The sequence below is a fragment of the Colletotrichum paranaense genome (genome assembly GCF_030867605.1).
Source record: "Colletotrichum paranaense strain IMI 384185 chromosome Unknown Scaffold_7.1, whole genome shotgun sequence".
NCBI classification, from domain to species: domain Eukaryota; kingdom Fungi; phylum Ascomycota; class Sordariomycetes; order Glomerellales; family Glomerellaceae; genus Colletotrichum; species Colletotrichum paranaense.
Window position 1 is genome coordinate 2,205,553 of NW_026848965.1, and position 26,773 is coordinate 2,232,325.

Genomic DNA, 26,773 nt, shown 5'->3' on the forward strand with positions numbered 1-26,773 from the left:
TCCTAGTTGATTCTCCTGGAAGGCGCCGGACAGTTCAGAAATGCAGAATCTGTATTCTCGGGAAGATGAACAGTCACATAAGAAGGGATTGGAGAATGACTTCGAGACGGGTGCTATGCAAATGGGAAGAAGTGTCGACAGCGTCTTTATCAGGCCTTGGGGGAGTACTTGGATGTGCTCAGCCCATGGAATTGGAATCTGTATCACCCGAATCTCACTAGGTTGTTCAGCTGGATGCACTCCCTAGCTTGGCTGCGTCTCAGCCGTGGAAATCAGCGAAGCTCATTCGCTAATCGCGCGAAAAGGAAGTATTCCAAAGAGAAGATAACCTTTTCGACTGGTCAGTCTCGCAAGTCCTAGACTTTGTCTCTCGGCACAGCACGCTATATGCAGGCTGTTGCTGTATGGTGCTTACGCATGTGTCTAACGTAGAATGCCAGCGGATGGGTGATCTGCGACGCAAACTTTGGCCGTAGTCCCTCAGTATAGAAGATCTAGAAAGGGCCGTACCCTGGAATTCGGGATTCGGTCTTGTTGGCCCAGTTGATATAATCAATATTGAGCTCAAAGATATTGGGGATGGCCTGTTATACTGCCTAATTTGATAGTCATATATCGTGAAATGCCAAAATGCTACGAATTGCGCGGGTGGGGACGCTCAATGTTGGCATTCAGATTTGTTTGAACTTGAAAAAAGGTTATTTTATTGTTGTCCAGACATTACTAATATTATCCAGAGTCATAATTCGTCCATCGTATCATTCCTCCACTAAAACATCTGCCAATTAACTAAAGACTTAGGCCTGCACAGGGGTAATCTGGGCCGTAGCCTTCAAGTCTCTGCTGCTCCATCCGAGGCTGAGGGTGAACTCGCCCTTGGGGATGAGCCACTGCTGCGAGACAACGTCCCAGTAGCTGAGATCACGACGCATCAGCTCGAAACCGACCTTCTTGGTCTCACCGACGGCAAGGGGAACCTTCTCGAAGCCGCGAAGCTGCTTGGGAGGAGTGCCGGCGGGCGTGGAGTCGGGGAAGGTGACGTAAAGCTGGGGAACGGCGGCACCCTCGACATCCCCAGAGTTGGTGATGGAGACGGTGGCGTTGTAGATGGTCTCCCAGAGGGCGGGGTTTCCACCGGGCTCGACAGGGCGCTGCTCAGGGGCGGAGGTGATGTCCTGCTCGACGGGGCTGGCCTCGAAGTCGGCGACCTCAAAGGTGGTGTAGCTGAGACCGAAGCCGAACTCGTAGCGGACAGAGATGTTGTGGGCGTCGAAGTAGCGGTAGTCAATCTCGAGCTTCTCGTCGAACCAACTCTGCCAATCGTACCAGCCGGTGGTGTTGATGCCAGTGGTGGGAGGGGCGTTGTAGTCGGTGCCGTTCAGGGCAATGGTGTAGGGGAGTCTGGCGGAGGGGTTGACATCGCCGTAGAGGACGTCGACGAGGGAGTTACCGGACTCCTGGCCAGGGAAGTGGGCGGCGAGAATGGCGGTGACATTGGGGTGGTCGGCCCAGGGGAGGTCGTTGATGCCGGAAGAGTGGGTGACGACAATGGTGTTGTTGCAGTCCTTGGCGACGCTCTCGACGACGTCGTTGCCGTCCCAGTCGACGCTCAAGTGCTGGCGGTCAGCGGCCTCCTCGGCCCAGGTCTTGAGGAAGACGAGGCAGACCTCGGGGGCCTTGGGAACCCAGAGGTCGGTGACATTGGAGTTGATGATGAGGGTGTTGTTGAGCCACTGCTGGACCAGGGCACCATCCTTGGAAGCGCGAGCCTTGATGGCTTCAAGGGGGGTGACAAGGTAGGTCAGACGACCGGTGCCGGAGCCACCACCAGCGACGAGAGTGCCGTACTCGAAGTCAGCCTGGTTGTAGAATCCCTGAGTGTCCTCGCCAGCATCGTTGCCAAAGACAGCGATGGACTTGGGAGCCTTGAGGGGAAGAGCCTTGTTCTCATTCTTGAGGAGGACAGCGGCGGCGGCGCCGTGCTTGCGGATCAGCTCACCGTGGTTCTCACGAACATCACGGCTGCGCTCGCCGGTGAGGTTAAACTCACGAACCCAGGTGGATCTGGGGGAGAAGGTGTTGAGGTCGCCAGAGGAGGGGTCGACGCTGGGGTAGTCCTTATCCTGGTTGAGCCAGTAGTAAGGAGTCATAATGCGAACGATCATGTCATCAACGCGGGCGACGTTGAGAGTACCGTTGTTGACAGCAGTAGTGACGTTGCCGCCGAAGAAAGATCCAGACTTCCAGTCCATGCCGTACCTGCCAATGCCGCCAGGCATATCCATATCGAGACCGGCCTCAATGGCAGCAACACCGGTGTGGGTGGCACCCCAGTCAGACATAACGTAGCCATCAAATCCAAGCTCAGTCTTCAGAAGACCGTTCAGAGACTTGGAGTTCTGGCATCCATAGGAACCGTTGATACGCTGGTAAGAGCACATGAAGGAAGAAGCCTTGGCCTTGACAGCGTTGGCGAAAGGCCAGATGTAGAGCTCATGGGCGGTTCTGTCGTCAACGTTGGAGGAGAGGGCCTGCTCCTCGATGTCTGTAGCGGTACCATTGGGGTCGAAAGTCGGGTTGCGCATGGTCTCCTGCTCGTTGAGGATCCAGTGCTTGGCAGTAGCCTGGACACCAGCATCCTGGTGACCGGTGATAGTTTTTTCCATGGCGACACCAGTCAGGTAAGGGTCGGGACTGAAGCCCTCCCAGTTTCTGCCGGAGTAGGCACTGCGACCGAGGGGGCCAGCGACGGGGCTTTGAGTGGTCAGTAGGTGTTGGCCATAATGAGTGTACGGAGATGGACAAACCTGAGAGCAATGTGGGCGCCCTTGGCCTTGAACTCCTTGCCCATGGCAAGACCTCTCTCGTAGAGGATATCTTTATCCCAGGTGGCTGCAGCAGAGACACCGGCGGAGAAGACACTGGCGTAGTCGGCAACACGGATGGACAGGGGACCATCTTGAAGGCAGAGGCCCTGGAAACCAAGACGAGGGATAGCGACGATGTTTCCGACGCAGGGACCGGGTTGGCCAGTGACCATGTCGGCCTTCTCCTCGATGGTCAGTTGAGAGACGAACTCCCTTGCCTTAGCGAGGGCATCCTCCCAACCGGTACCAGTGATGTTGGCTTCATCGTTGAGTTAGTTAATCTGTTACCAAACTTAGAGAACCGAGAAACTTACGGGAAGGATAGACTGGCTCAGAGTCCCCGTAGGGACCGAGGATGGTGGTGTTCACCGGCTGAATCCAGCTGAAGGCATCTTCAGATCGGTCACCAGAGTCATACGCCTGAGCGTTGACTGAGGGTGCCAACAGAAGACCGGATAGGAAGAGAGACAGAGCTGCGGACATTTTGAGATCCTTGAGCTGTTGACTTGCGGCTTGTGCTGAAGATCCTAAAATTCCATTGATTGGGGGTTACATGCCGTTCTTTATATGTTACCTGTTCATCGTCGGCAGCAACGTCAGTCCACCATACCCTCGTCGCCCTCGCACTCTGCTCGCCGGTGACCTGGATAGACCCCTCCTCTTCCCCGTAACCTCCGCGCGGGCAACGACAAGGTCGGGGAAAACCTGATCATGATCGCGTTCCCATTGGTACTGCACATCGTCATGGTCCGGAAGTCGGCCCCGCACCGGTTGACACCCGAAAGATGCTCACCAAGGCGCGAAGTGGTGGGATATTGGGCAGGGTAATCAGCCGTAGATTTTCCAGCGACGCACGCGATGACTACACTAGGTTTAGTCTCCAGATGGTTGCCAAAACGACGGCAAGGTCCGGAAAAGGCTCTGCTATACACGTGGGGAGGCGGAATCTTGCCGAGTCTCCAGTCTGACTAGAGGTGGCCACAAATCGTCAAATGGGTTGTGGGGTGTAATTCTCTTAACGGCGGATATGACTAGTCATAGAATCGCTGGAACAGCTGTTGAGCGGGAAGATCGAGTCATTGGGCCTCTAGAACAATCGACTCTTTCATCAGGTCTCAGCATCCTTCACCGCCCGGCTTCCAGAACTACCAGCGATAACTCCGCATCAGGCCGACTGCTGGATGCCAACATGGGGTCGCTTTACCGACGACGGGCAGAGTCTCTAGAGTACGGAGTAGAATGGAGTAATAATCACAAATAGCGCGCCTGACTGTCGGTGTTTGCGCCGTAGCATTCAAAGTTAACTTCCGGAGAACTGCCGCTGTGGGCGGGACAAGGAACACGAGCCAATATGTGGGGGATGCGGATCGGGTGACAGCTGGAAAACCTGGAGACTCCAAGCTTTTGTTCTCCTGAGCGAACCCCCGGTCCGAACACTCTCTCACCTCACTCAAAGCTTGCTCCGTACCGGCTTTTCAAAGAGCAGAAGACCGCCCCCGGCCTAATCCCAGCCACCCCCGCCCCCGCCGTTAAGGTGAGTGGACCACTGGGACACACGACTTTGTGTGGAGGTCCGACATTGCGCCGACACTAGAGGACTGTAGACGCAGGTTTTTTCTTTGAAATTTCTTCGTGATGGCGGTTGGAGTAGCTCTTTGGGGGAATCTCTTCACGAACACTCAGAAATTGAGGGGACTCTGGGGGCCAAGGCCGTGGAACTGGTCGTCCCAAATCGGAGAGAAAGAATACTCTGTCCCAGTGCCCCCGGCTTCCCCGCACATCTAATCGGCCCTGTTCTTCGCCCTCGGGTCATGATTTACGCTGAAAACCGAGCCTCGTGCTCCTTGGAACATGTCATAGAGAAGGTCGAGGAGCCTGCCGCCGGTAAAACAACGGTTATTCAGTAACGCTGAACTGTTGATCGGCCGATTAGCGCGGAGTCCGGTCTTAACGCCAAGAGTCCGTCTTGATCCATGGCAGAAAAGCCGTTCACGATGCCGATGATGGTAAAATAGTTGCGTACGCGACTTCATTCTCCCGATATTCCCAGTGTCCCGGTGTGAGAGGTCTCGTGAGCGGCGCCTACGTCATGATAATTCCACGCCCGGGCAGAATGCCGGCATTCGATGCTAGTAGACTGCTGGATAAAGCAATTTGTGGGATATCCAGGCCCCATCAAATCACCGTGCCACTCCTCCCAAGCAGACCACACCCATGGGGAAACAGTTGAGTTTTGTGGAGTTGCCCATGCAAATATTGGAGAACTAGACCTGTACCGCCTCTCAGGGTTTGTCAGCCCTCAGCTGGAGCCTGGGTTGCCATGCGGGTACCTTGACTGATGTTTGCCTGTCACGCACTCCTCTATGTTCGTGAGGCTCCTTCGGAATCCGATGCTGTTCCCATGATGGTTATTGTGGAGTTTTGGGGTTCTTGTTTTCATACTGGGGTCGGAGCGCGAAGTGCTCAAGCGTCGATCTATTCGGCCCTTTTCATCACGCATTGGAAATTGGACGCGCAGCTTTTAACCATAACCTCATGTTCCGGGGTTAAGGTCATATCATACCATAGCACAGATTCAATCATACAATGGTGATGTCCAGATACAGAGCCATCGAGTTTTTTTGGTGTTTATTTCATAGCCGAGGTCAACCTCGGTAGCAGCCCTGTTTCCGGGTTCCGACATCGCGAGCCTGAAGTGGGGAATCAAGAGTGAATGATCCGTTACTTGCGCAATTGAATCGAAAAAACATCTGTGTTTTTTTTCTCATTCTTTTCGATTCGACAATGGGTGTTGATAGGACTGTCGACTGAGTCCGATCTTCAGCAACTACATATGTTTCTTGAATGACGTCTGGTAACGCCTTGTAGGCCCATAGTTGATCGTCACGACTCACTTGCTCGGCAGTCCTACATCTGGGTACTCTATGATTTGGACGTCCAACTTCTATCGCAACATGCGCAGAATTGGGGGTTTTTGGAGACGAATTCGATCACCAGTCCGTTCAATGTTCGTGAGTCAGAAGTCTTCACCTATCAAAGTGGGTGAAACGTGACTACTTATCACTAAGAGTCCAGTGAGCGACCATATGAGTGCCATGATGTCGGGATGTATCAAGCAGTAAAACATACATATGAGGGCAAACGCAGGGCAACGTCGTGTGATGTGACATACGAGTGCCCCGCTGAGGCTCAACTCATTGAGATGTTCCTGACTCTATTGTCGTCATGGGACATCTGCAAGATGCCAGGAATCCAATTCCGTGGACCCTGCTTGCAGACTACCACTGGCGTCGATCGTTTGCGGCTCTCCTTAAACCAGCTGCCAGTATTCCAATCTATCCCCGCTTGGGTAAGTGTGTGGTCGTGTGAGCAGCGGAGTGGCTGAGGAGGAATCGTTCCAATCATGTGAACAGTTCTACTCAAGCCACTGAACGTAAGCTCTGTGATCTCTGTAGGGCCCAGGTCTGATTTCCTCGCCCACAACAATGTGTGAGATCAACGAGCATCAAGCGTTCAAGACCACGGCACTTTGAATGCTACTATGTCGTACTCGGAAGCCTGCCAAGCTTCTGCGACGAGACGCTCAGACGCTTGAGTGATTGAAGACACATAAGCGTGGAAATATTCCTATTGTTTAGCTCTCGTAACAAGCACTTGGTGACCGGCACAACTATCCACAACTGGGTCCAATCTAGGTGTCATCACAAAGCTGAGATGAAGCGAAAGGTTGCCAGCCTGTACTTCGGTCATGCTTGAACAGCACGGGCAAAGCAGCTGTTGACTCATGTTGGTACGATTGGTGAAAGTAACTACCCCGTCACGCGCGCAGTGACTAACGAGGTCCCGCCGCTTGGATATGCGTCTGCCTCTACCTCCGTACCAAGGCTTAGTCGACCTATTACAAAGAAGGTGGACCTTCAGTCATAGTACTTCCAGTGACAGCGGGTTGTGCAGGAGGCTGGATCTGATATCAGTCTGCTAATCTCAGTGAACTTAGCTGGTTTACGCTCAACTGTAAGTGAAGAGTAAGTTTCCCAAATATGACGTGAGGTTCTTCACTCACAACATCCCTTAAGCCTTTGCAGATGCTCAGACCCACCCGTGCGGGTTCAAATATTGACTCTGTTCAATCAACCTTATTTGTAACTCAGAGTGTTTGAGTCATCACCAGCGGTTTACATACCTTATATAAAAAATACATAAAATTTCGAAACTTTGACTTGGTCCTATGCCCCCAGATATTTTTGTCGGTGGATAATTCTTGATCAACGTACCGATGTCCCATTTTAGCCTTGATATCTAGTGTGGCATGGATGCTCTTGAATTTTAAGGCACATGCTACCAATAAGTCATGCATGCACTGTTATAGCCGACATGGCATTGTTTTACTCAAGACTTTAATTGAGCACATCGACAGTATATCATTCTCAACTTCTTAGTCAATACGATGAACATAGGCCAAGGGCTCTCTGCACAATACCATTTGATTCTAAGCGTCATAATCGGCGATGATCTCGGCCCCGATCATTCAATTCTGCTCTTTTCGAGGAACATCATCCAGCTGTCAGCTGGGTTCTCAGTTCACTCTAACATGTAAACATCGTATAGGTTTCTTTCATGTCAGTTCGTGTTCACGTCAACTCAAGTCGCATCACAGTGTCACAATAGCTTTTGAGAGGAATATGGTATCTCTTTATTATTAATCTAGAATATTAATCTACCCAAAGCTAGGACCTTAACGCGCGCTGGGACGAAGTTGTAATTTGCACAGGAAACTCCTACGAGTGTTAGATGGGTGCTGAGTTCTCAGGATGATGACGCCTTGGCTTCCTGAATGATCACATTGCTAGCCTTCTCCGACACCACATATAACGGCAGCGCAATATAGAATCCAGGGATCTTGGGGAAGACACTAGCATCAACAACTCTAAGGCCCTCGGTACCGCGGACCTTGAAGTTAGTGTCAAGTACAGCCATCGGGTCATCATCAGCACCGATAGGACAAGTGCACGAAGCGTGGTGTCCCCACGTCTCGTCCTTGAGGAATTGTTTGGCGTCCGCTTCCGTGGAGGTATTGGTACCGGGCCAAACCTCGGGGAAGCTGCCGTCGAGCGGGATGAGGCTATCGAAGGCCTTTCGGGTGAACTCGAAGCCCTCATAGGTAGCCTGAAGATCCTTGTCGCCCTCCCCGTTGCTGTTGACGCCCGTGTCGTAGTAATTGAAGTTGATGAGGGGCATGTCCCTGGGATCAGTCGACTTCAAGGTCACTGTACCAGCATTATTTCTGCTGTGAGCCTTGAGAATGATCCATGCCCAGTGCTGTGCGTCGGCGAGCGAGTCAGAGGCGTAGCCGGGGAAGTACCCCTTGAATTTGGCCGGCGCGCCGGAGATGAGCAAGTCGGGCTCGTTCTCGGCAACGGAAGACTTGAGGATGACGGCGATCGCGATGCCATTAGTGGCGTACACGCCCTTAGTGATGGGCTCGAGGCCGTTCTGGTAGTCCTCGAGGCAAGGGTCGGGAGACGTCTCCAAGAAAGTGCACTTGCTTGTGATGACGAAGTCACTGTTGGTCTTGCCGATCACGGTTGCCTCGTAGCGATCCTGCATGTTGGTTCCGACACCCGGGAGATCGACGACAACAGGAATCTTGAAAGAGTCGAGCTCTGCCTTCGGACCGATACCACTGAGCTTCAGAAGCTGAGGTGTGTTGAAAGAACCAGCAGAGATGATGACCTCACGATTGGCATCAACGCTACCAGAGCCCGTCGATGAAGCAGATCCTGAGCGGGGATCGGCGCGGTAAAGGCTGGAGCCCTCCAAGAAGTCGACACCAACCGCGCGAGGCTTGTCACCACTCTCATCAAATCGAATCTTGGTGACCTAAAGGAGGTTAGTAAACGACACGATTTATCAACTTCTATGAAACTCTGGTTCAAGAAATCTTACAAGAGTATCGAGCTTGATATCAAGATGATACTTGCGCGATCCATCAGCATTGACAGCGTTGGCAGTATCCAAAATGAGATCTCTAGGACCACCACGGATGGAATTAGTCATAGAAAGCGGAACCTGGTACAGTCCAGTCTTGCTAGTCTGGCCAGGCGCGTTGAGATCTCGAAGGAGGACCTGGCCAAGACCAGTGACAGTGCTGAGCACCAATCCAAGAAGGCTCTTCCCCATGGCAGTAGCAGCGGAAATAATCAACGACAGCAGCTTCTGGTCCTCAACCACAAGTGACAGAGAAGTAAGCGAGGTACCAAGCCATCCACTGTACCCATGCCCAATGATGCTTGATGGAAGGTACATGTTCTTCTCGATCTTTTGGAAGTACGAGCGCATGTTGTCTGGCTTCCAGGTATCATCGCCGGTGAGTGTGGCAATGTTCGTCCAATCACTGTCATGAGCGTTGATGGTGATGAGAGCGTTATGGCGAGAACAACCTCCCAAAGTTCCGGCGCGAGGATACCAAACACCAAGAGGGGTTGCTCCAGCTGGAGGATCAAGCCCGACGTAGAAACTGCCGTCGGGCATCTCGTACGTCATCTTGGAATCTCTCTTCTGTTGCTCGAGGTCGGGATAGTGGTTGACCTACATGGTATTAGTCAAGGCACTTTCTGTCACGCTCTTTGCGTACTTAGAACACTTACGAAGTAGTTCCATCTTGTGTCCTCGAACTCAGTTGACATAAGGTGAAGAGCCGGGACCTTCTCCGTCCATGAGTCCCCTGAGTCTCCTCCAGCATCAATCAGCAACACCTTGTATCCGGCGATGGCAAGATTGGCAGCAACAGGGCCTCCTCCAGGACCCGAGCCAACAACGACATAATCGTAGTTGTCAAGAGTGGTGTTGGCGGCGCGTCGACCAATGAAGGGCTCATGGCGAGGCTGTTGCCTTGCAGTCTTCCATGGGACAGCGCTAATGAAAATGTCAATTCTTTAGGTCTCCAAGAAGAATTCTGCTCGGAACGACTTACATGGAAGAGGCTGAGTCGGCCAAAACAGTAACGAGTGTGAAAAGGAGTGAAACGCGCATCTTGAGCGCTTGGCAACACGGGCTGCTCAAAAGAGAGAAAAGAGTGACAATGGGTCAGATGGATACAAAGGTCTCAGAACATCGAGTCAGATCGAAGACGAGCCGCATTTGAAAGCTTGATATTCTTGGTCAACGGCACTGATGAGACAGCCTGAATGGAAAGAAAGGAGAGGTCAGCCATTACCTAAGCGGTATTGATAGGCGGTCTGGTAACAAAGCCCTGTTTTTTGGAAGTGAGGCCCATCGGAGAACTGTCAGTTTAGGGAATGGGAATTGTCCGAGGTGACAGGCCTCAGGAGATGCCGTGTTCCTGCTCCGCTTCAAGATGCCGACCCTTCATGTTGATCGTCCTCAATGACGACTTCTTTTTGAGTGGACTATTCCATGGCCACGATGAAAACTATACTTCTCCTCTTCATAAGCCAGGATTCCAACCTTCGAAGTCCTCATGGATTAGGAAAATCCATGCTTACTATGCCCTGCTCTTTCGTCAAGTTTGATCTCAAGGGCAGAAGGTAAGTGGGTTAATTGTCATTGCCGATGCCACCCTCCAACTCAGGGATTGCGGAAAAGTCCAGAGAACTGATTCGGAGCTGGAAGAATACAAGGTTCAGCAGGCTTCCGCATTCGGCGTTGGTCACTTGAGGAAAGCCATGAGTCCACGATGGATAAGGAATCAATGCCACGAGAAACCTTAGATCACGCAGCAGAAAGTTTGTCCAGGCCTCTTGCGATGAGAGTGGCCATTGGCATAAAAGCTGCCAAGGAGCTGAATTTGACGATGCAACGCAGCCATAATGCTAAGCTTGTCGTTAGACGTTGGCGTTTTTCGTGAAGCTTCAGCATTAACAAGGGTCGCGGGCGCGAGGGAGCCGATATGCGCTCTGACAATGGCTTTGCAGGGAGGTTGACTCAGACATTGCTGCGGGCAGTCTTTCTACGGACCGCTTCCTAGTCCCCGGCTGGGCTAAAACTGCAAGGCAGACGATCGCAATGACAGATACAACGGGGGGCCCAGACCCCCATTAAGTCCCAAGATGGAAATGGCATAGCCCCCACCGCATGCCACTGAAACCTTCGAGAAAGATTGATTTCGCAGGGGATGAAGATGAGAATGGCACTCTGTCGGAGGGGTTTGCTCTGCAGAGAAAGTTTTGACGAGATAGGAATGAGAGACGTGAAGCTCCTTCAAGGACAAAAGGAGGCAGAGATCGGCATTGCGTTGAGGAGACCCTTGGCAACGACCCTTGTTCCAACAACTTTGCTCCACTGTTCGAGCTTTCGTGTTTTCTGCTCAATGCTCATACTGGCTAGCGCAATAGTCAACGGCCGTTAAGAGGATTCTCATCCCGTCAAGTGGCGTTCGGATTTTTAGCGTATCCATAAGCTAGGTCTGGGGTAGGGCTAACCAAGAGAAACATTTCCAAGGAAACATGACTTGATTTGGATGGCGTGGAACATGGGTCTCGGACTTTGACCTGGCGGGTAATGCGGACTACAGCAAAGTCTCAAGGCAGGGTTAACTTCCATAATGACAGTATGAATTATGTTTATGTTCTATGTTCGTATGTGGTATCTCAGTGCAGCTTTGTGCTGTCAAAATTAAAAAAGATGGTAGCAGGATCGATCCTCTTCTGTGTGTCTAAATGTTGCCGAAAAAAGGAAGCGGGTAAATGAGTGAGAGTAATAAACAGCAGATGAACGCCGGCCAGTAAAATTCCTCATGATGCCTTGCTCACACAGATTCATGTGGAGTAATGGGCTTCTTTTCTGATGACGGGCGCGAACTGGGGTCTGTGAACGGCCCTGCCGTGAGTTCATGCTCAACGTAGGAGACATCATCCCGATGTCTTGACCGGACTGTGAACTCCTTGAGCACTCGAATAGCCGGTTTTGACGAGCCCTTGGATGAAACCTTCTGGGAGTTGGAAAGGTCCTTCTGTTGGCTAGAGAGATTTGCGTAGTTTGATTTGCCCCTTTGAGTGGTGCCGAACACCTTGGGAAAGACCAGACTGAATAGAGAGCGAATGGCAGGCATGCTGGCGCAGATGACGCCTACCGGAACCTCAATAGTGCTCCAGTATCCGACCTCGACGTAGTCCTCTAGCATCACATTAGCTTAATGCTTTCCCACTGGTATGTTGGGTAGAAACTTACGCGTCGCATTGCTCGTAGTTGCATAGCTGGCCAGCGAATGCAACCGTACCACACTCACAATAGTGACACTAAGTAGAATTTGTCAGCAAACAGTTCTGCGGGATGGATAATTTGCCAAGCATACAAGAACCCAACGCTGAACATCAGAATGACCATGAGCTTCTTCTTTGTAGAAAGCGAAAGATTGTACAGTTCTTTCAACGGAAGAATCAACGTGGCCAAGTCCAGAAGAATATTGATGATTGCCGCAGCCCAACCCTGGATGTTGATATTGTTGCATTTTGCCGGGTATTCCTTGTCCCATGCTCTCCAGGCCCCATCGATCGGACGGCACTGGAAGATCGAGATGAGTTCGAAGGTGATGAAGTATGCAACGTTGAGCCCGATAAGAACCCAGCAGCCAATTCTTATTTCTCTCTTGGGAAAGATTTTGAGGTAAAAGAGAAGAATTGAGATTTTGGTGATTGGCAAAGCGCCGAGGTATAGAAGCTCGTCCCAGTAAAAGAGCTAATACTAAAGTCAGTTAAGGCACTGAACATCTGCAGAAGAAGACTTACATAGAGAAACTGTGTCACGTCGTCAGGGTGCACGTTCCAAATGTCCTTGCCCAGAGCAACTTGAGAGACTTGGCGACGAGTCAGCAACATAAAATATTGGCTAGACATGGAAAGACTTACTTGGGACCGATAGAGCGTTGAGTGGTATCATCATGCCCTACCATTCTGTTAGTAACTCGATAATTTGCGTAGGGCAGAAGAGAGTTGACTCACCACCGCAATACACATAACCCAGTCGTCTGGCCCCCAAGACTGGCCACCCAGGCAAAGTCGAGCCATGACTCTCAACACGAACGCCAAAAGGCCAAGAACCAGAAAGACCACTCCGGTGACCCATACTAATGCAGTTCTGTCTCGTGAAGGTGCACCGCAAGTGTGCTTAGAGTAACTTTGAACCACTGGAAAGATCGTAAGTTCATCAACTTCCAGTCATCACTGGCAAGTAGTAACATACGTAGTGCCTCCCGGACAGTGCACGCAGAGTGCACGCAGAGTGAAATCTTCTCATTCAGCTCAACATTGGTGCATATGCAAGTTGCGTTAGTGAGCGAGCATAGCTGCGTTGCCAAAGTGACTGATTGAATGCATTGCAACTATTCCAATGTCAGTTCCTGGAGTCGTCCAGCAGTCAGCCGGATGCATGACTTACGCCGCACAACGGAGGAGTCTCCGTGGACGCGGGGGTATCAACTGTTTTGGACAAACCCCACACGCCTTGACACCACGCCAAAAGTAACAAAATAAAGGCAAAGAATTTCATGGTTTCTAGTCCCAGCTTTGAAGGGCTGGAAACGGAATTCGAAGAAGACGAAGGAAGGAAGAAGGAGAAGAGACGGAGAAGGAGGAACGAATGAATGACTGAATCCCGTCGGTATGAAGACTTATTCAATGCTCTTTCATCTTTTGATCCAAGAGGCCCCAAATCTGTGCCACATCTGCCGGCATCCCGGCGTACGTTATTGTTTCCATTTCATCGAAGACAAAACCAGGTTCTAGGAAGTTAGCTGGCAGCAGGGTTTCTTTCGATTTGTGGGCGGGTGCCCATCGACAGACACGGGACGCGTTGAATCATTGATTCAACTGCGTCAGACGGGCCCTGATCTTTCTGACTTCCCATGGCGAGAGAGTCCCTGTTGGTCTTTGCCACTTCTTGGCGAAAATCACCAAGCCCTACTAGCTCGATTGGTATATCTACCCTTGTGCATAATCAACGCCCCCTAATCATCTATGTAACCCTCTCTGAAAGTCATTTTAGACATCAAACTTCGAAAGCGGCAAGGCGAGCATGTTGCATTCCTTCTTCTCCTGAAAGACCGTTGCCAAACACGTCAAATATGGAGCGGCCAGCCTTCCGGGATCCCATGTCTAGCGGGGTGCATCGTGAATTATGACAGACAGGGATCTGTTTCAGACCCTGCGACTGGACCACGTGCTGGTCATCTTAGACTCTGCCATTACGACTTCAAGCCCACAGACTGTGAATTGAGCTGGTGAGGCAGCACGAGAGCAGACGGCGAGGGCGGTGGGATACAGTAATCGCGAAGGAATCGCGAAGACCCTGCGTAGTGGATGTTTCTATCACAAATTCTTCTTGTATTCCATGCCCGGTTTTTGTTGGAGATCTTCGTTGTAAAGTGCTCGAATAGGGTTCAGGAATACAAGGGGGACGAGAATTTGCCCAATTGCGTCTGACACTGCCACAAGTGCTGGGGCTCGTAGGAATCTGCCCCTGATGTCTTGCGGATGGGCAGCACATCGCGTCTGTTGAGCCATGGAACCGGAACCACTGCACCGTGCAGGGGCACCGACCAGCGGTGTGCGGTTTAGTCGGGAAGCGTGAGGCCCGAATCGGCACTCTTGTGGACGTCGGCACCTCAATGCAACTCTGTAAGCCTGGGCTCTTCTCCAGTCTAAATTCCTACCAGTCGATCAGTGGGCAGTCAAATTGTGCAACTTCACAAGTGCTGATGCTCACGCTAGAAGACGTTGACGGAAGTTTGCTGCGTTCCCGGAGAGTCCGTCAAACTTTTGGAGACCTCAAAGTTCAAAAATGGGGCTATCGGGGAATTCAAATGCAGATCCTTCGAGTTATCAATTCTGGGCTGCCTCGATATGACAATTGCTCAATTTCAAAGGGTTACATGCTGGCCAGGGATTATTCGAGCTAAACTGGTAAAGTTTACTTGACAACAACCAACCAGGCAACCCCAACTTACATCCTGGGAAATGGGAGTCGCCCTTTCCAACAGATTGATACCAGATCCCCAATGAGTAGAATTGAGATTGAGCAGCTACGAAGCCTGAGTAGATCTTTTTCCTATCATGATGAGGAAGGCGAAGTGCCGGTGGGATTTGGGGGCCACTGCCATGAAGCCTACGATACCTGACCACCCATGTGTTTCTCCTGGCCGGCTGTCTTCCGATGCCCACGATTAGGCCAACCCGAGTTGATCCCAATGTTTGGTTTCCGCACGTCGCGGAACCAGCGGCCCGTCAAACTTCCATAGTAAAAGGGACTGGCCAAGAATAATGTTCCGATTTCCAATCCTCCACCTCTAGATCATTGACACAAGCCCACCGGCAACCGTCAGTCATCCATCGTCACTCTTTCAACCCCACGTCATATCATTCGATTCTCACACTCTTTTTGACTTGGCCGCTTCAAAATGAAGCTGCATTACGCTCTCTCTATTCTGCCCTGTTTCGGCAGCGGCATCCTTGGGTTCCCCGCATACGCAGCTGATGCTCTCAGAGAGGAGCTCTCATCCAAGCTCTCCGGACACATCGCCAGCGCCTTTCACGAGGTACATGAGAAGAGGCTTCTATTCGACCCATTGACAACACCTATCGATGTAACCGGCGACCACAAGTTCATCGCACCCGACTTCAAGAACGGCGCCCAGCGTGGTCCCTGCCCGGGGCTCAACGCTCTGGCGAACCATGGCTACATCAGCCGCAAGGGTGTGACGAGCTTAGTCGAGGTCACGGCCGCTATCAACACTGTGTTTGGCATGGGATTGGAGCTTTCAACGATTCTAGGAGTGATGGGAACTGTTTTTGTCGGAAACCCTCTGTCTCTTAACCCAGGTTTCTCCATTGGAGATGCTGCCAGCGGATCCAACAACATCTTGGGCAATCTGATCGGTCTCCTTGGTACGCCTCGTGGACTGAATGGCTCCCATAACATCATCGAGGGTGATTCATCCAACACCAGAGCCGACTTGTACATGACGGGAGACGCTTCCACCATGGTCATGGAGCAGTTCCGGTCCTTCTACGACATGTCGTCAGGCGAGGGCGATTACAACTTTGAGTTATTCGCTGACAGGGCCTCTATTCGCTTCAACGAGACTATTGCAACCAACCCGAACTTTTACTATGGTCCTTTTACCGGCATGATTGCTCGAAACGCGGGCTTTTTGTTTGCTTGCCGCTTGTTTGCGAACCACTCCGCGGAGAATCCAACTGGTCTCTTAAGTAAGTTGTCAGCCTTTGTTAGAGAATGGACTAATGTACTGATTCCCTTTAGACAAGGCAACTTTGAAGAGCTTCTTCGCCGTAGAGGGCGAAGAGGGCAATCTCACGTACAACAGAGGCTGGGAACGTATTCCAGAGAACTGGTACCGTACGCCGGTGGACTACGGCTTGGTCCAGCTGAACTTGGATCTTCTCGCCTGGATTGCCAAGTACCCTGAGTTGGGAAGGTACGTGCACTCTAAGTACCCAAGTCAAAAGATTATCAAGCAACATGCTAACGAGTCTCACACTACAGTATCGGCGGAAACATGGGAAAGGTCAACAGCTTTGCGGGAGTCAATCTCGCCGACCTTACCGGTGGTGTCCTGAACCTCACCAAGCTGTTGGAAGGCAACAATCTGCTGTGCTTTGTCTTTGAGATTCTCAAGACCGCCTCACCAAACTCGCTGTCTACAATCTTTACCATCATTGAGGCGCCTCTCAAGCTTGTCACCGACACTGTTGGCGCTGCCATCCTCAACTTGGCCTGCCCGGCCTTCAAGGACATGACTGTAGGCGGAAAGAGTCTTGATGAAGGCCTCAAGGAACAATACCCCGGCGCGAAGATGGCTGACAACATCCTTTGAGATAGTCATCCATGTCTCTGAGTGCCATGTTTCATAATAATGTAGAACCAACTCTGTATAAGCGACAAGACTTTTACCAGCCGATATATATCCTATTTAATTCATAATCATGCTGTTGAAGCAATAGCCTTGCTCCGTGTTTGCTCTTCGCATCTTAGGAAAGACTTAGCCCTTGGAAGTGCTTGACTAAAGAGTGACCCAAAGGACACCAATAACACAACATCATAGCTGTCCTTGATTATCGAAGCGAGAGTAGTGTATTGGCGTAGGAATCTCGCCACCATAGTTCCAGTGATCATTGATTACGTTGTGAAGTACATGTCAAGTAGGCATGCTTACGGTAATCATCCTAGTTGTTGATATAGCCATGACCCCAACCGCTCACGAGCTTGAGAAACCGTGGTTAGCCACAAGTGGAAGCAAACGCGATGTAGAATTCGTGCGAGCACATAGTTGCAATCAGGTTCATAGACTCAGCTTCAACTCATGATCATTTCGTCGTTCATCTTCTAATCTACATAGTCCATTCCGAACTTTTTGATACTTTTACAACTTAGCGTGCTTCTCGTTGACCAGAACGTATCTGTAACGAGCATGGCCTTGCTCCATGTCGACGATGGCCTTGTTGGCGTCCTTGAGCGGGCGCTTCTGGACCCAAGGCTTGACCTTCTTCTCGACAGCGAGCTCAAGCATCTCCCTGATGTCGGAGGGAGAGCCGATACCGCTGCCACCAACCTTGATACCGCTGGCGAGCAAAGTGAAGGCGTTGATGGGAGGCAGGTTACCACCGTCGGGGGCACCGACCTGGATGAAAGTGCCGTAGACCTTCAACAGTCTCAGGTACTGTTGCAAGGGCATCTTCTCGCTGGACACGGTAGAGATGATGAGATCGATGCTGCGGGCGTTGGTCTTGGACCAGTCCTTGTCGTCGTCGGTCGCAATGTACTCATCAGCTCCAAGCTTCAGGACCTCGTCCTTCTTGGTGGCCTTTCTGGAGATACCAATGACCTTGTCAGCGCCGAGGGCCTTGGCAAAGAGCACAGCAAAGTGGCCAAGGCCACCAACACCAACGACACCAACAGTCTTTCCAGGTCCGCAGCCGTTCTCCTTCAACGGGGAGAAGACCGTGATGCCACCGCAAAGCATGGGCGCGGCGTCCTCAGAAGGAATACCATCCGGGATTTTGATGACGAAGTGTCCGTTGGTTCTGTTGTAGTCGGCATAGCCACCCATTGCCTTGCCCTCACCATCGGGGTAGACGGAGCCGTATGTGCTGATGTTGGCACGGCCGCAGTAGTTCTCGCGTCCGATTGAGCACTCGGGGCAGTCGGACTTCATGCAGGAGCGAGCCTGGGCACCGACACCTACGCGATCACCAACGGAGACGTGCTTCACGTTCTTGCCGACGCGGACGGCCTTGCCGACGATCTCGTGTCCGACGCAGCAAGCTGAAAAAAGGAGCACAGGTTAGCAAAGAAAAATGGACAAATTACTGCTTGAGAACCCCGCGTTTTGAGTCGAGGCGGGGTAAAGAGGGAAAACTCACGATAAGGGGTCTCAGCCCAGCCCGAGCGGAGCATGTGAAGGTCAGAACCGCAGATACCGCAGTGGGAGATCTCGATGTCGACGTCGTCTTCAGTCCACTTCTTGGGCTCGAACGCGCCCCATTCCATCTTTCCGTTGACGCTGTCGGGGCTGTGGCCGAGCCATCCTTCGAACTTGATGTCGGACATGATTGTGTGTTGTGTGTTGTGATAAGCTGACTCGCGTTGTTGATATGGTACTGCTGGAGTCGAGTTTCGTCTTCAAAGCTTGTAAAGCACGAATTGATCAACCAGCAACTGCCAGCGACTTGGTGAGGGGGGCTGAGTTTATGTATGAACTTTTAGAATACAAAGCACCGAGGCCACGGTCCATGACGGCATCCACAGATGCCGCGAGCTAGGGCGCATTCCCCTTCGTTCATCATGTCATCAAGAACTCTCTTGACCGGAGCTAGCTGGAGTTAAGACAGCACTATACCGAGTTTAAACAGTTCAATGAGCTTGCCGGCATATCTACGGAGCCTTCCGACGCCCAGGGGCAGCCGTCAATGCCGCGGATGGGTTCGTTTTCTTTTTTGGTGGTTCTACTCAGCTTTTGGTCTGGCCTTCTGGCGGTGTCAAGCTTCCAAACTCGCAGGTGCTTGGGCCGGAAAGGACTAGCTTCGCCCGCCACTTCAGATGATGACGCAGAGAGGAGGGGTGGAAATCTTCAGTGGGTTTTGTTCTTGGCAACTGAGACATGTAATTGGATTAACTTGTTCTAACCCCAATGCCCCTCCACGGTCAAAAGTCCGGATTTCCTTTGGCCGCGGGGGCTCGCGCGAGTCAGATAAGCTACGTGAATTAGCTGACGTTTCCAGCATGAAGCCCCACGGTGTCCGTGGATGAGGTTCAGTTATTTGATTCCATGCTGTTGTGCGGCGTAGCACAGCCTGTCAGTGACTTGGGGCAATGCAGGCCAAGCGTAAAATCCGTATGTACTCCGTACTTCGTACGCTTCCTCCCGAGCCAGACACCAGCATGTATGGAGCTTTTCCATTCCTTTCTGCTGCAGCCTGCTGACGGAGGCGCTGACAGACGTTCTTCTTGGCTTGGTGGCTTTTTCTAGTTCCCTTGTCATCCCATGGAAACATGTGCGTTAGTATGCTTGGTATGCACTAAGGTGCTTATTGCCGATCGTCCGGGACGACGGCGTCGCGTATCATTCGATCGCATCGCAGATTTGCAGAATAGCCTTTGATTCCCCCTCAACTAGCCTGTGCCATTTGTGTTGCGCCGCTTCCGCGGCATCATTACAAATTCCTAGGTATATCCATCGGTGATAGGCGATGAGGAGGGTTACTATCGGCGTTTACCTTGCATGGATGATTGATTTAGCGGTGAAGCTTGTGCCAGTCTCTCGTTTCTAATGTGCCTACCCGTAGCTTCTACCAAGTTATTCTTATGCTCCCGGACTTAAGAGCACTAAACTCTACGACGACGAGCCGAGGTGCAGCATAATACCAGGAAACTCAATTAGTAACCATTTTAGTTTTTCTATGCTTACGTCTGGTTCCCATACTGGAGCGATGTAGCGACAATCACACACTTGGTCTAGGAGCTCGGGAGCGAGATTGAGTGGGTTTTCCCCGTGGAAGAAAACACAGTTCTCTTTGATCATCAACCGTGACGTCGATGGTTACACAAAACATCAAGTATTGCCGAAAGAGCATACGTTAGCCAGGAGCAAACAGTTGAATTCATTCTTCATGAATCAAAGTACTAAGTAAGTATGAACACGAAGGTCAAGTATTTACATCTGGTTCAATCAAATGGGCATGGAACCCAGACTGAACCCACCCCTACCTCTACCCCGCCATCCCCGAAAGTGCCGTACCCTCTCCATCCCTCGCTTGTTGCTCACGATAGAGAGCGGGCGATTAAAGAAGAATCCCGTAATCTCTCAGAGACATTGAGAGTAGAAGTCATTCGCCTTGGTACAGACGTAAGGAGACTGGCAAGTAGTAGGCCCGGTCCAGCCAATACCACCGCACTGGCCCCAGCGGACCTGTCCGGCGCCAGAGGCAGCACTACTCGTAGTCGCAGCAGCAGATGTAGTCGTCGTAATCAGAGTCGTCGCGCGCGAAGTCGTAGTCGGAACGGCACCAGTAGCAGCAGCAGCAAGTACAGAGGAAACAGACGTGTACGCAGGCTTCTTGTTGAAGCTGGCGTCCCACAGAAGGGCATCACCGGCACCGCTGAATGTCTCAGGGATCCAGCTGTACTTGTCGGTGAAGCCCCAGATGGTGACGCCGACGCACCCGGCAACGTCCAAGCAGGAACCGACGACGTTGGCGTAGTCGTTTCCCTGTGTGACGAGGGCGGCGCTGGAGGCGGGCAGGCTGGAGTGGCGGATGTCGAGCTCCGTGTAGGCGACTTCGAGGCCGAGGGCGGTGAAGCGGCGGAGGGCGGTCGCGAGGGCGCTGCGGCCCGGGGTGGAGCCCACGATCAAGTGACCCTGGAAGCCAACACCGTCGATGGGTGCGCCGGCGTTCTGGACGATGGTGACGGCTTCGTAGACGCGGTTGGTCTTTGCGCCGTTGTACTCGAGGTTGTAGTCGTTGTAGTAGCTGGGTCCTTCCATTAGTGATTGAGTGGTAAGAGGCGGGGGACTCTCTGGCTTACAGCTTGGCATTGGGATCAGCAGCCCTGGCAGCTCTAAAGGAGATGGGAAGGTAGTCGGTGCCGAGGACGGTGTAGAAGACGCTGGTGCGCCAGCTTCCGTCGTCTGCTGCTGCTTCATTGACGACATCCCAGGCGTAGCACTGGCCGAGATAGTGCTTTAGAACGGTGGAAATATGCGTGTTGATGACGGCAGTCAGGGTTGCTGCTGTCCATGATCCGCTCGAGACCCAGTTGGGGAGTTGAGAGTGCCTGGTTCCTGGTCAGAGTTGTGCACCACCAATGCTCATACTAAAGGGATGTTTACCATGTCAAGGTGTGGCATCTCAGGATCTGGCCGTTCGCCTTTGCAATATTCGGAATCTAGGCGAAATCATCGAGTCAGCCCGCGCTCAGTCTAATGGATCTAGCCAAGCCTCCATGCCCTGGCGCATCACGTACAATGTCTCCCGAGGTGTAAGAGAAGGTGTTCTGAGTAGGCTCGGTATACGCCCATTTTTGTCCGTTCTCAGGTACCAGGGAACCAAACTCGGCAGTGTTGTTCACAATTGCCATGTAGGCGGCATCCGTAGTTGTGCGGCGCTCATCGACGGCCGTGCCGAAGTACTTCAGACCGGCGCGGACGGCAAGGGTGTTGAGCTGAGCCGAAACGAGGCCGGAGCCCAACAGAACCGCGAGAACAGCCTTGGCGTACATGATGTTCGACTTTCTGATTCTGATTGATGGTCGATGAGCTGAGCGATGCGCACACGTCTGACAACTAGAGCATTATCTCTTATCGACATCTTCCCTGGGGTGGGCACCGTAGACTTATACATGATCCTGAACAAACTCCATCGCGAGGGAGGTCTGACCTGGGGTCACATTGCATGCTGCTTTCACCCTTTGTCTCTTGGCTCTCACTAGGTTGGCTGGCCATCGAACATGACTTCGGAATATTCCTGGATTCTCGACTTTCCCACGTGGGGTGTGGCATCGCCGGCCCGAAGGATGTGCTTCCCGCTGCTAACCACCCACGCAAATATTGGGGAAATTATCGTGGTGGTTCAGCGTCAAGCAGGAAGGACCCTCAGATTTCCTGCAGAGGCATTCATCCTTTTTACCCGGAGTGAACCTCTCCCAGCTCGATCGCGTCATGTGCAAACCCGCTGAGAACTATCATATGTCTCATTGCACCAGATGGGCATACTGGCCGCGCAAGTCAGACGGAGCAACAGCAGCAGTGCCGTGGCCATGTCTGGCAAACTGACTTGGCGCTCGGAGGGTGCTCCGAGAATTCCTGTGCCTAGGCTAGCGCGAGGGGGAGAAAGTGGGCATCCCGCCTGCGCCGTAGGCCCATTTTCAAGATTTCCTTTTTGGCGCGTGTGAGCGCGGGGTTGTTGGGCAGACGGAGGCAACCAGAAGAAAAGGTTGACAGAGAAGAGGAAAGTTGTCCGTAATGTGCAAGTGGTTGGCGTCGACAAGCTCATTTCAAGTTCCGGGCCCAGAAACCGGGATCTGAGAAAATTCCACCAGTAGCCACCCACGCTGCAATAATGAGGTCCAAGATCGATGGCCCTTAATGAACGCGTCGATATTTAGAGAACCGTGGCTACGGGAGAGTCAAGGGTTGACCCAATGCCGGATTCCCATATTAGCCTGAATATCTTTTTCTTCGCCTTTCCGCTGGAGTTACATCGCAGCAGGCGTCTAGTGCTTGGCAGGACAGCCAATTTGAAAGGCAGATATGCGCGCGTGAAGTCGTGAACGGAGATTCACGGCCAACGCCGGCCACTACTGCCTGAATGTAGAGATCAGGGGATGCGATGAGGAGCGAACAACCTAAGTACGCAACGATAGGAAGCCCCGTCACGGCTATCTGAGCAAATTTGTGCGCATTATGTCCATCATGAACAGGCCTCATGGTAATTAGAAGACAAATAGATTCTCGCGACGCAAGTCGAAGTAACCGCGATTTTTCTACAACTCCTTCAGGTGGTCTGTCTCCAACAACATTTTCCCCACATCACACAAAACTTCAACACAAATTTGCGCACCACAATTGTCTATCGCCAAATGGCTCTCGCGGAACTCTCATGGTACTCTCATGGATACTATCTATTTCAGCAAAATAGTAAATAGTGCCTGTGACAAAAGGTTCGTGATCAGTGGGAGGCTTGAACTCCCGGCCTTGGCATTACACAACATTTCAGGTGAAATATTAGTACCACGCTCTAACCAACTGAGCTAACCGACCCGTTTCCGAGTTGACGGTGGAGGGCTGAGTTGCAACTATGAATGGAGGGCTGCCCTTGGCTCCACAAGGACAATCAACCAGCTTGTTCATCCCAGAAATAGAGCAAGGAGCCACAGTCGAAACAAAGCTGCAGCAATATGTCTCGCTGAAATGCGCTTCTTTGACGAGTTGCTCATGTCTTTCCCATTTTTCTTCATGAATATGTGGTTCTATAGTTAGCAAAGATCCTACTCTACCAGAGTAGTCTAGAAGTTAAGGGTTGAACAGACAGCAAAGAACCCGCTTCTGTTTGGGCTTATCTCGAATCCTCTCACAACTTCAAGTCAGAATCAACAACTCTTTGAAATTTCGCGGTAGAACAGCAAAGAAAGATGTTTGATTCTCATATAGATAAACTCGAGCGACCTCGTATGTCTACAATAAACTTAGTCACAACAGCTTTAGTAAACTCCAGTTCACACTTGTCTTTCAAAAACATTGAAGAGCAACCTACGCTACAGCCAGCTCAGTCGTTGATTAGCCCACGATGCCGTTTGACTCTGAGCGCAGTCGATCAGAAGTACCATCCTCCTCAACCAACCGCACGCTTCCGGGTAGTCGGCGTTTACGTCGTCGGCCTGGTAACTTTTCCTTGAGGGTTTCCATCCAAGGCATTGCCCTCGATGCAGCGAGCTCTGCAGGAGACAGTGGCATCAACGACTCCGAGTCGATCGCAACCACCGGCACCGTCATCAGACTTCCTGACCTAGAGTGCTATCTGGGTCAAGGTTCAATGTCGATTGAGTGTGAGGTAGATGGCCATTTCGTCATTACGCCTTTGCGTCCGACTCGTACCAACAACACTAGCGCGACCTCATCGGATGCAGGCTCTCTGGTACCCTCCTTGATCAGTCGTCCTACCCATTACCCCTCCAACAGATCAACCATGTCACCTCGAGAGTCTATGCGAGGCCGTCCGCGCTTTGCGAACAGTCCGACGCTTGGCTGGGAACCATCCCGCCGACGATTTGGGTTCCACAGCGAGCCGTCCCCGGCATCTCTTCGCTGGCGACGGATGGAGATGTTTCATCGGGACAGGGTGAATGTAGCTGCAGTCCCCTCGATGCAGGTGTACCCAGAGATCAGCAGTGTATCCAACAGTTCCCAGCGACTCTCCGTGTCCCCGATAACTCCTCCGCCACAGTACCCAGGGCTGGTGCACATTGCCGGGACTGAAAGCTGGACCTCTAGCCCGGAAGAGCAGCAGGCCCTGGAGGCTACTGCAGATGACGTTATCGGTATGTGGAATTCTCGCGGTTGATCACTGAAATGAGGGAAATGGTGCTATCAGATCACTTGGGCGTTTGAGGTGTTGTCGTTTACAAGGCAAGGGAGTCTGTGTTTGGAATTAGGAACTTTGAAGAAGGTTACCAGGACGGCCTTCAGATGGAATATTTTCGTTATTAAGAATAAGATAGTCGTGTGAAGTTCTGAAGTCCCCCATTGTCATCATGCTTAGAGACAGATCCGCGTGTTCTATAGAAGAAACAGGCAAAAGCTAGCGTAGCAACTCAGCAAGCGAGTCTCACTGTCGCTTGGTAAAGCTCAACTGGCACTCATCCTTGAGAAAAAAGTTAGCATCTGCGAAGTTAGAGACTGAGACATGACCAGACACTTACCATTGGAAATAATGTAGCAAACACCCTAATCTCCTCCGACTTCTCCGTGGCATGATGCTTCCAATCAATCTCCAACGCCGCCTTGCCAATCATGGCAGCCATTGTCAGTGGCACATACCTCCTCGCAAGGCAATCATGTGGTCCAGCACCGAACACGAGCCAATTCTTGGTCTTGGACTCGGCGTCTCCAGTGATCCATCGGTCAGGGTCGAAGAACTCGGGGTTCGGGTAGACATTGGGGTCGTGGAGGGCCGGGTAGCATGACGGAATGATCATGGATCCCTTGGGGACGGTATACTTCGGCGTAACAGGGAAGTTCTTGGTTGCAAGATAGGGAACGAAGATGACGGGTGGCCGGAGACGGAGGAGCTCCTTGATGACGGCGTTGGTGAAGGTGAGCGATTCCAGCATGGGGAGGTCAAAGGGCTCGGTGCTGTCGCCACCCCTCGCGGCAAGGTTCTCTTCGCGAAGGCGCTCAACAACGTCTGGTCTTTGCGCCAGGACTTGGAAGAGCCATGTCGTAGCACTGCTAGACGCATCCTGGGATGCGAAGAGGAAGGTGAAGAGCGTCTCTGAGATTTCCTCATTGGTGAATTCCCTGATCATGTTTGAAGGTCTCACAGCATCGGTGTCGCCAGCAGCAACCTTCTCGCGATACTTATTGGACTCCATCATGTGCAGAACCCAGTGGTCAACAATGGATGCCGGAGTCGCGCCCCTGGCCATGTTGGCTTTACACGCGGCCGCGCACTTTGCAAACTCAGCGTGGACCTGGTCAGCCACGCGCTTTCCGAGCCAGACTTTTGTTCCGGGAATGTACATAGAGAGAGGAACGTTGACAAGCTCGAGTGCTGCGGTGACGAGGTAGAAGTCGTCGGCAATCTTCTTGACGGCGTCTTGAGAAATGTAGTCGCCGAAGAAGGTACGGCACGAGAGCGCGCAATTGATCTCGCGGAAGAGAGCCATGTAAGCCATGGGATTTCCGTTGTTTGCCTCACTTGCGGCAACGAACTTGTCAAAGTACTCGCCCAGCACCTTCTCGTGAACTGGGAGGTATGTTGCCATTGCCTTGTTGGTGAACAGGGGCATCAGGCCTCTCCGGTACTCGGCATGCTCTTTGCCCTGGAGGAAGACCCAGGCTTTGTGGCCGAGGATATCTTTGGCGATGGGGACGATACATGGCTCGGCGTAGGCTGGAGACTTGAAGACTTTGTGGGCGATGTCGCGATCAGAAGCAAGAACAACGAACCTGAGATATCAATGATCAGGGCATGCACCTAAGTGACCTTGAGGACTTGCTTCTTTGACTGAGCTAAAGTACTTACTTGTGGAAGACTGACACGCAGCTGAGGGGACCGCTCGCCCATTGGGCAAGGTACTCCTCGAATTTGGGGTGTAAAGCCTGGATGAAGGGTCCCATGAGGGGGATCTTGTACGCAGGTCCAGCGATTGAGCCTTTCCTCTTGAGATACATCACTGGCGATATGTCAGTCTTTTCCTTGTTATCTTCGAGGAGCTCAAGGTCTGCTCGTACCCTGATCGTACACGACGACGCCAAGAAGGAAGGTGACGATGTACTGCCATGTTGACCAGCCCGAAAAGAAAGCCGGCAGCGTGCTAGGCGACAGAACCGTCTCATTAGACCATGTTTGCCTTACTCCAGGCTGTACGATAGGCGTGTCGACAATTGCTGAAGCCATGTTAAAGTCTACAACGGTGTAGCTGGACCGTCTTTCCCGCCAGGAGAGCATCTAAGGGACATCTCGGCACCTCTTTAAAGGAAGCCATTGGACCCATCAAAACGTCAAAGGGGGTTTCGTCTTGCGTATTCGTATCCCGTCAACACCACCAAACACAGTCTCATTTCAACTGGTCTCTGTCTGGTTGAACCACATGCAGAACATCGTTCGTTTCTCTTCCCAAACCGCGGAACAAGCCAGCCCTGTGAAGTCTTGGCA

At 51.9% G+C, this 26,773-nt stretch overlaps 9 protein-coding genes across 9 annotated transcripts; 3 read left to right on the forward strand and 6 right to left on the reverse strand.

The window, feature by feature from the left end:
- Positions 1 to 797: 797 nt before the first annotated feature.
- CPAR01_09591 (glycosyl hydrolase family 3 N terminal domain-containing protein) lies at positions 798 to 3,350 on the reverse strand (the record flags this gene model as incomplete). The annotated part of the gene is made up of 3 exons (XM_060493856.1): positions 798 to 2,754; positions 2,808 to 3,126; positions 3,182 to 3,350. 3 exons carry the CDS (start codon positions 3,348 to 3,350, stop codon positions 798 to 800), a joined length of 2,445 nt encoding a protein of 814 aa, XP_060347986.1.
- A 4,323-nt stretch (positions 3,351 to 7,673) lies between these two features.
- On the reverse strand, positions 7,674 to 9,899 carry CPAR01_09592 (choline dehydrogenase; the record flags this gene model as incomplete). The annotated part of the gene is made up of 4 exons (XM_060493857.1): positions 7,674 to 8,747; positions 8,814 to 9,455; positions 9,515 to 9,782; positions 9,841 to 9,899. 4 exons carry the CDS (start codon positions 9,897 to 9,899, stop codon positions 7,674 to 7,676), a joined length of 2,043 nt encoding a protein of 680 aa, XP_060347987.1.
- A 1,735-nt stretch (positions 9,900 to 11,634) lies between these two features.
- Positions 11,635 to 13,373, reverse strand: CPAR01_09593 (CFEM domain-containing protein; the record flags this gene model as incomplete). The annotated part of the gene is made up of 8 exons (XM_060493858.1): positions 11,635 to 12,002; positions 12,057 to 12,124; positions 12,181 to 12,563; positions 12,614 to 12,681; positions 12,734 to 12,770; positions 12,827 to 13,011; positions 13,068 to 13,206; positions 13,263 to 13,373. 8 exons carry the CDS (start codon positions 13,371 to 13,373, stop codon positions 11,635 to 11,637), a joined length of 1,359 nt encoding a protein of 452 aa, XP_060347988.1.
- Positions 13,374 to 15,279: 1,906 nt separating this feature from the next.
- CPAR01_09594 (oxidase) lies at positions 15,280 to 16,716 on the forward strand (the record flags this gene model as incomplete). Its single annotated transcript, XM_060493859.1, has 3 exons — positions 15,280 to 16,090; positions 16,143 to 16,317; positions 16,386 to 16,716. 3 exons carry the CDS (start codon positions 15,280 to 15,282, stop codon positions 16,714 to 16,716), a joined length of 1,317 nt encoding a protein of 438 aa, XP_060347989.1.
- Positions 16,717 to 17,262: 546 nt separating this feature from the next.
- Positions 17,263 to 18,449, reverse strand: CPAR01_09595 (zinc-binding dehydrogenase; the record flags this gene model as incomplete). Its single annotated transcript, XM_060493860.1, has 2 exons — positions 17,263 to 18,164; positions 18,263 to 18,449. 2 exons carry the CDS (start codon positions 18,447 to 18,449, stop codon positions 17,263 to 17,265), a joined length of 1,089 nt encoding a protein of 362 aa, XP_060347990.1.
- A 1,753-nt stretch (positions 18,450 to 20,202) lies between these two features.
- CPAR01_09596 (glycosyl hydrolase family 10) lies at positions 20,203 to 21,617 on the reverse strand (the record flags this gene model as incomplete). The annotated part of the gene is made up of 4 exons (XM_060493861.1): positions 20,203 to 20,869; positions 20,925 to 21,173; positions 21,229 to 21,284; positions 21,363 to 21,617. The coding sequence occupies 4 exons, from the start codon at positions 21,615 to 21,617 to the stop codon at positions 20,203 to 20,205; spliced, it is 1,227 nt and encodes a 408-aa protein (XP_060347991.1).
- Positions 21,618 to 21,790: 173 nt separating this feature from the next.
- CPAR01_09597 (uncharacterized protein) lies at positions 21,791 to 22,033 on the forward strand (the record flags this gene model as incomplete). The annotated part of the gene is made up of 1 exon (XM_060493862.1): positions 21,791 to 22,033. One exon carries the CDS (start codon positions 21,791 to 21,793, stop codon positions 22,031 to 22,033), a length of 243 nt encoding a protein of 80 aa, XP_060347992.1.
- A 1,650-nt stretch (positions 22,034 to 23,683) lies between these two features.
- CPAR01_09598 (uncharacterized protein) lies at positions 23,684 to 24,457 on the forward strand (the record flags this gene model as incomplete). Its single annotated transcript, XM_060493863.1, has 1 exon — positions 23,684 to 24,457. One exon carries the CDS (start codon positions 23,684 to 23,686, stop codon positions 24,455 to 24,457), a length of 774 nt encoding a protein of 257 aa, XP_060347993.1.
- A 264-nt stretch (positions 24,458 to 24,721) lies between these two features.
- Positions 24,722 to 26,515, reverse strand: CPAR01_09599 (cytochrome P450; the record flags this gene model as incomplete). Its single annotated transcript, XM_060493864.1, has 4 exons — positions 24,722 to 24,757; positions 24,816 to 26,064; positions 26,141 to 26,291; positions 26,350 to 26,515. The coding sequence occupies 4 exons, from the start codon at positions 26,513 to 26,515 to the stop codon at positions 24,722 to 24,724; spliced, it is 1,602 nt and encodes a 533-aa protein (XP_060347994.1).
- Between the last annotated feature and the right edge of the window lie 258 nt (positions 26,516 to 26,773).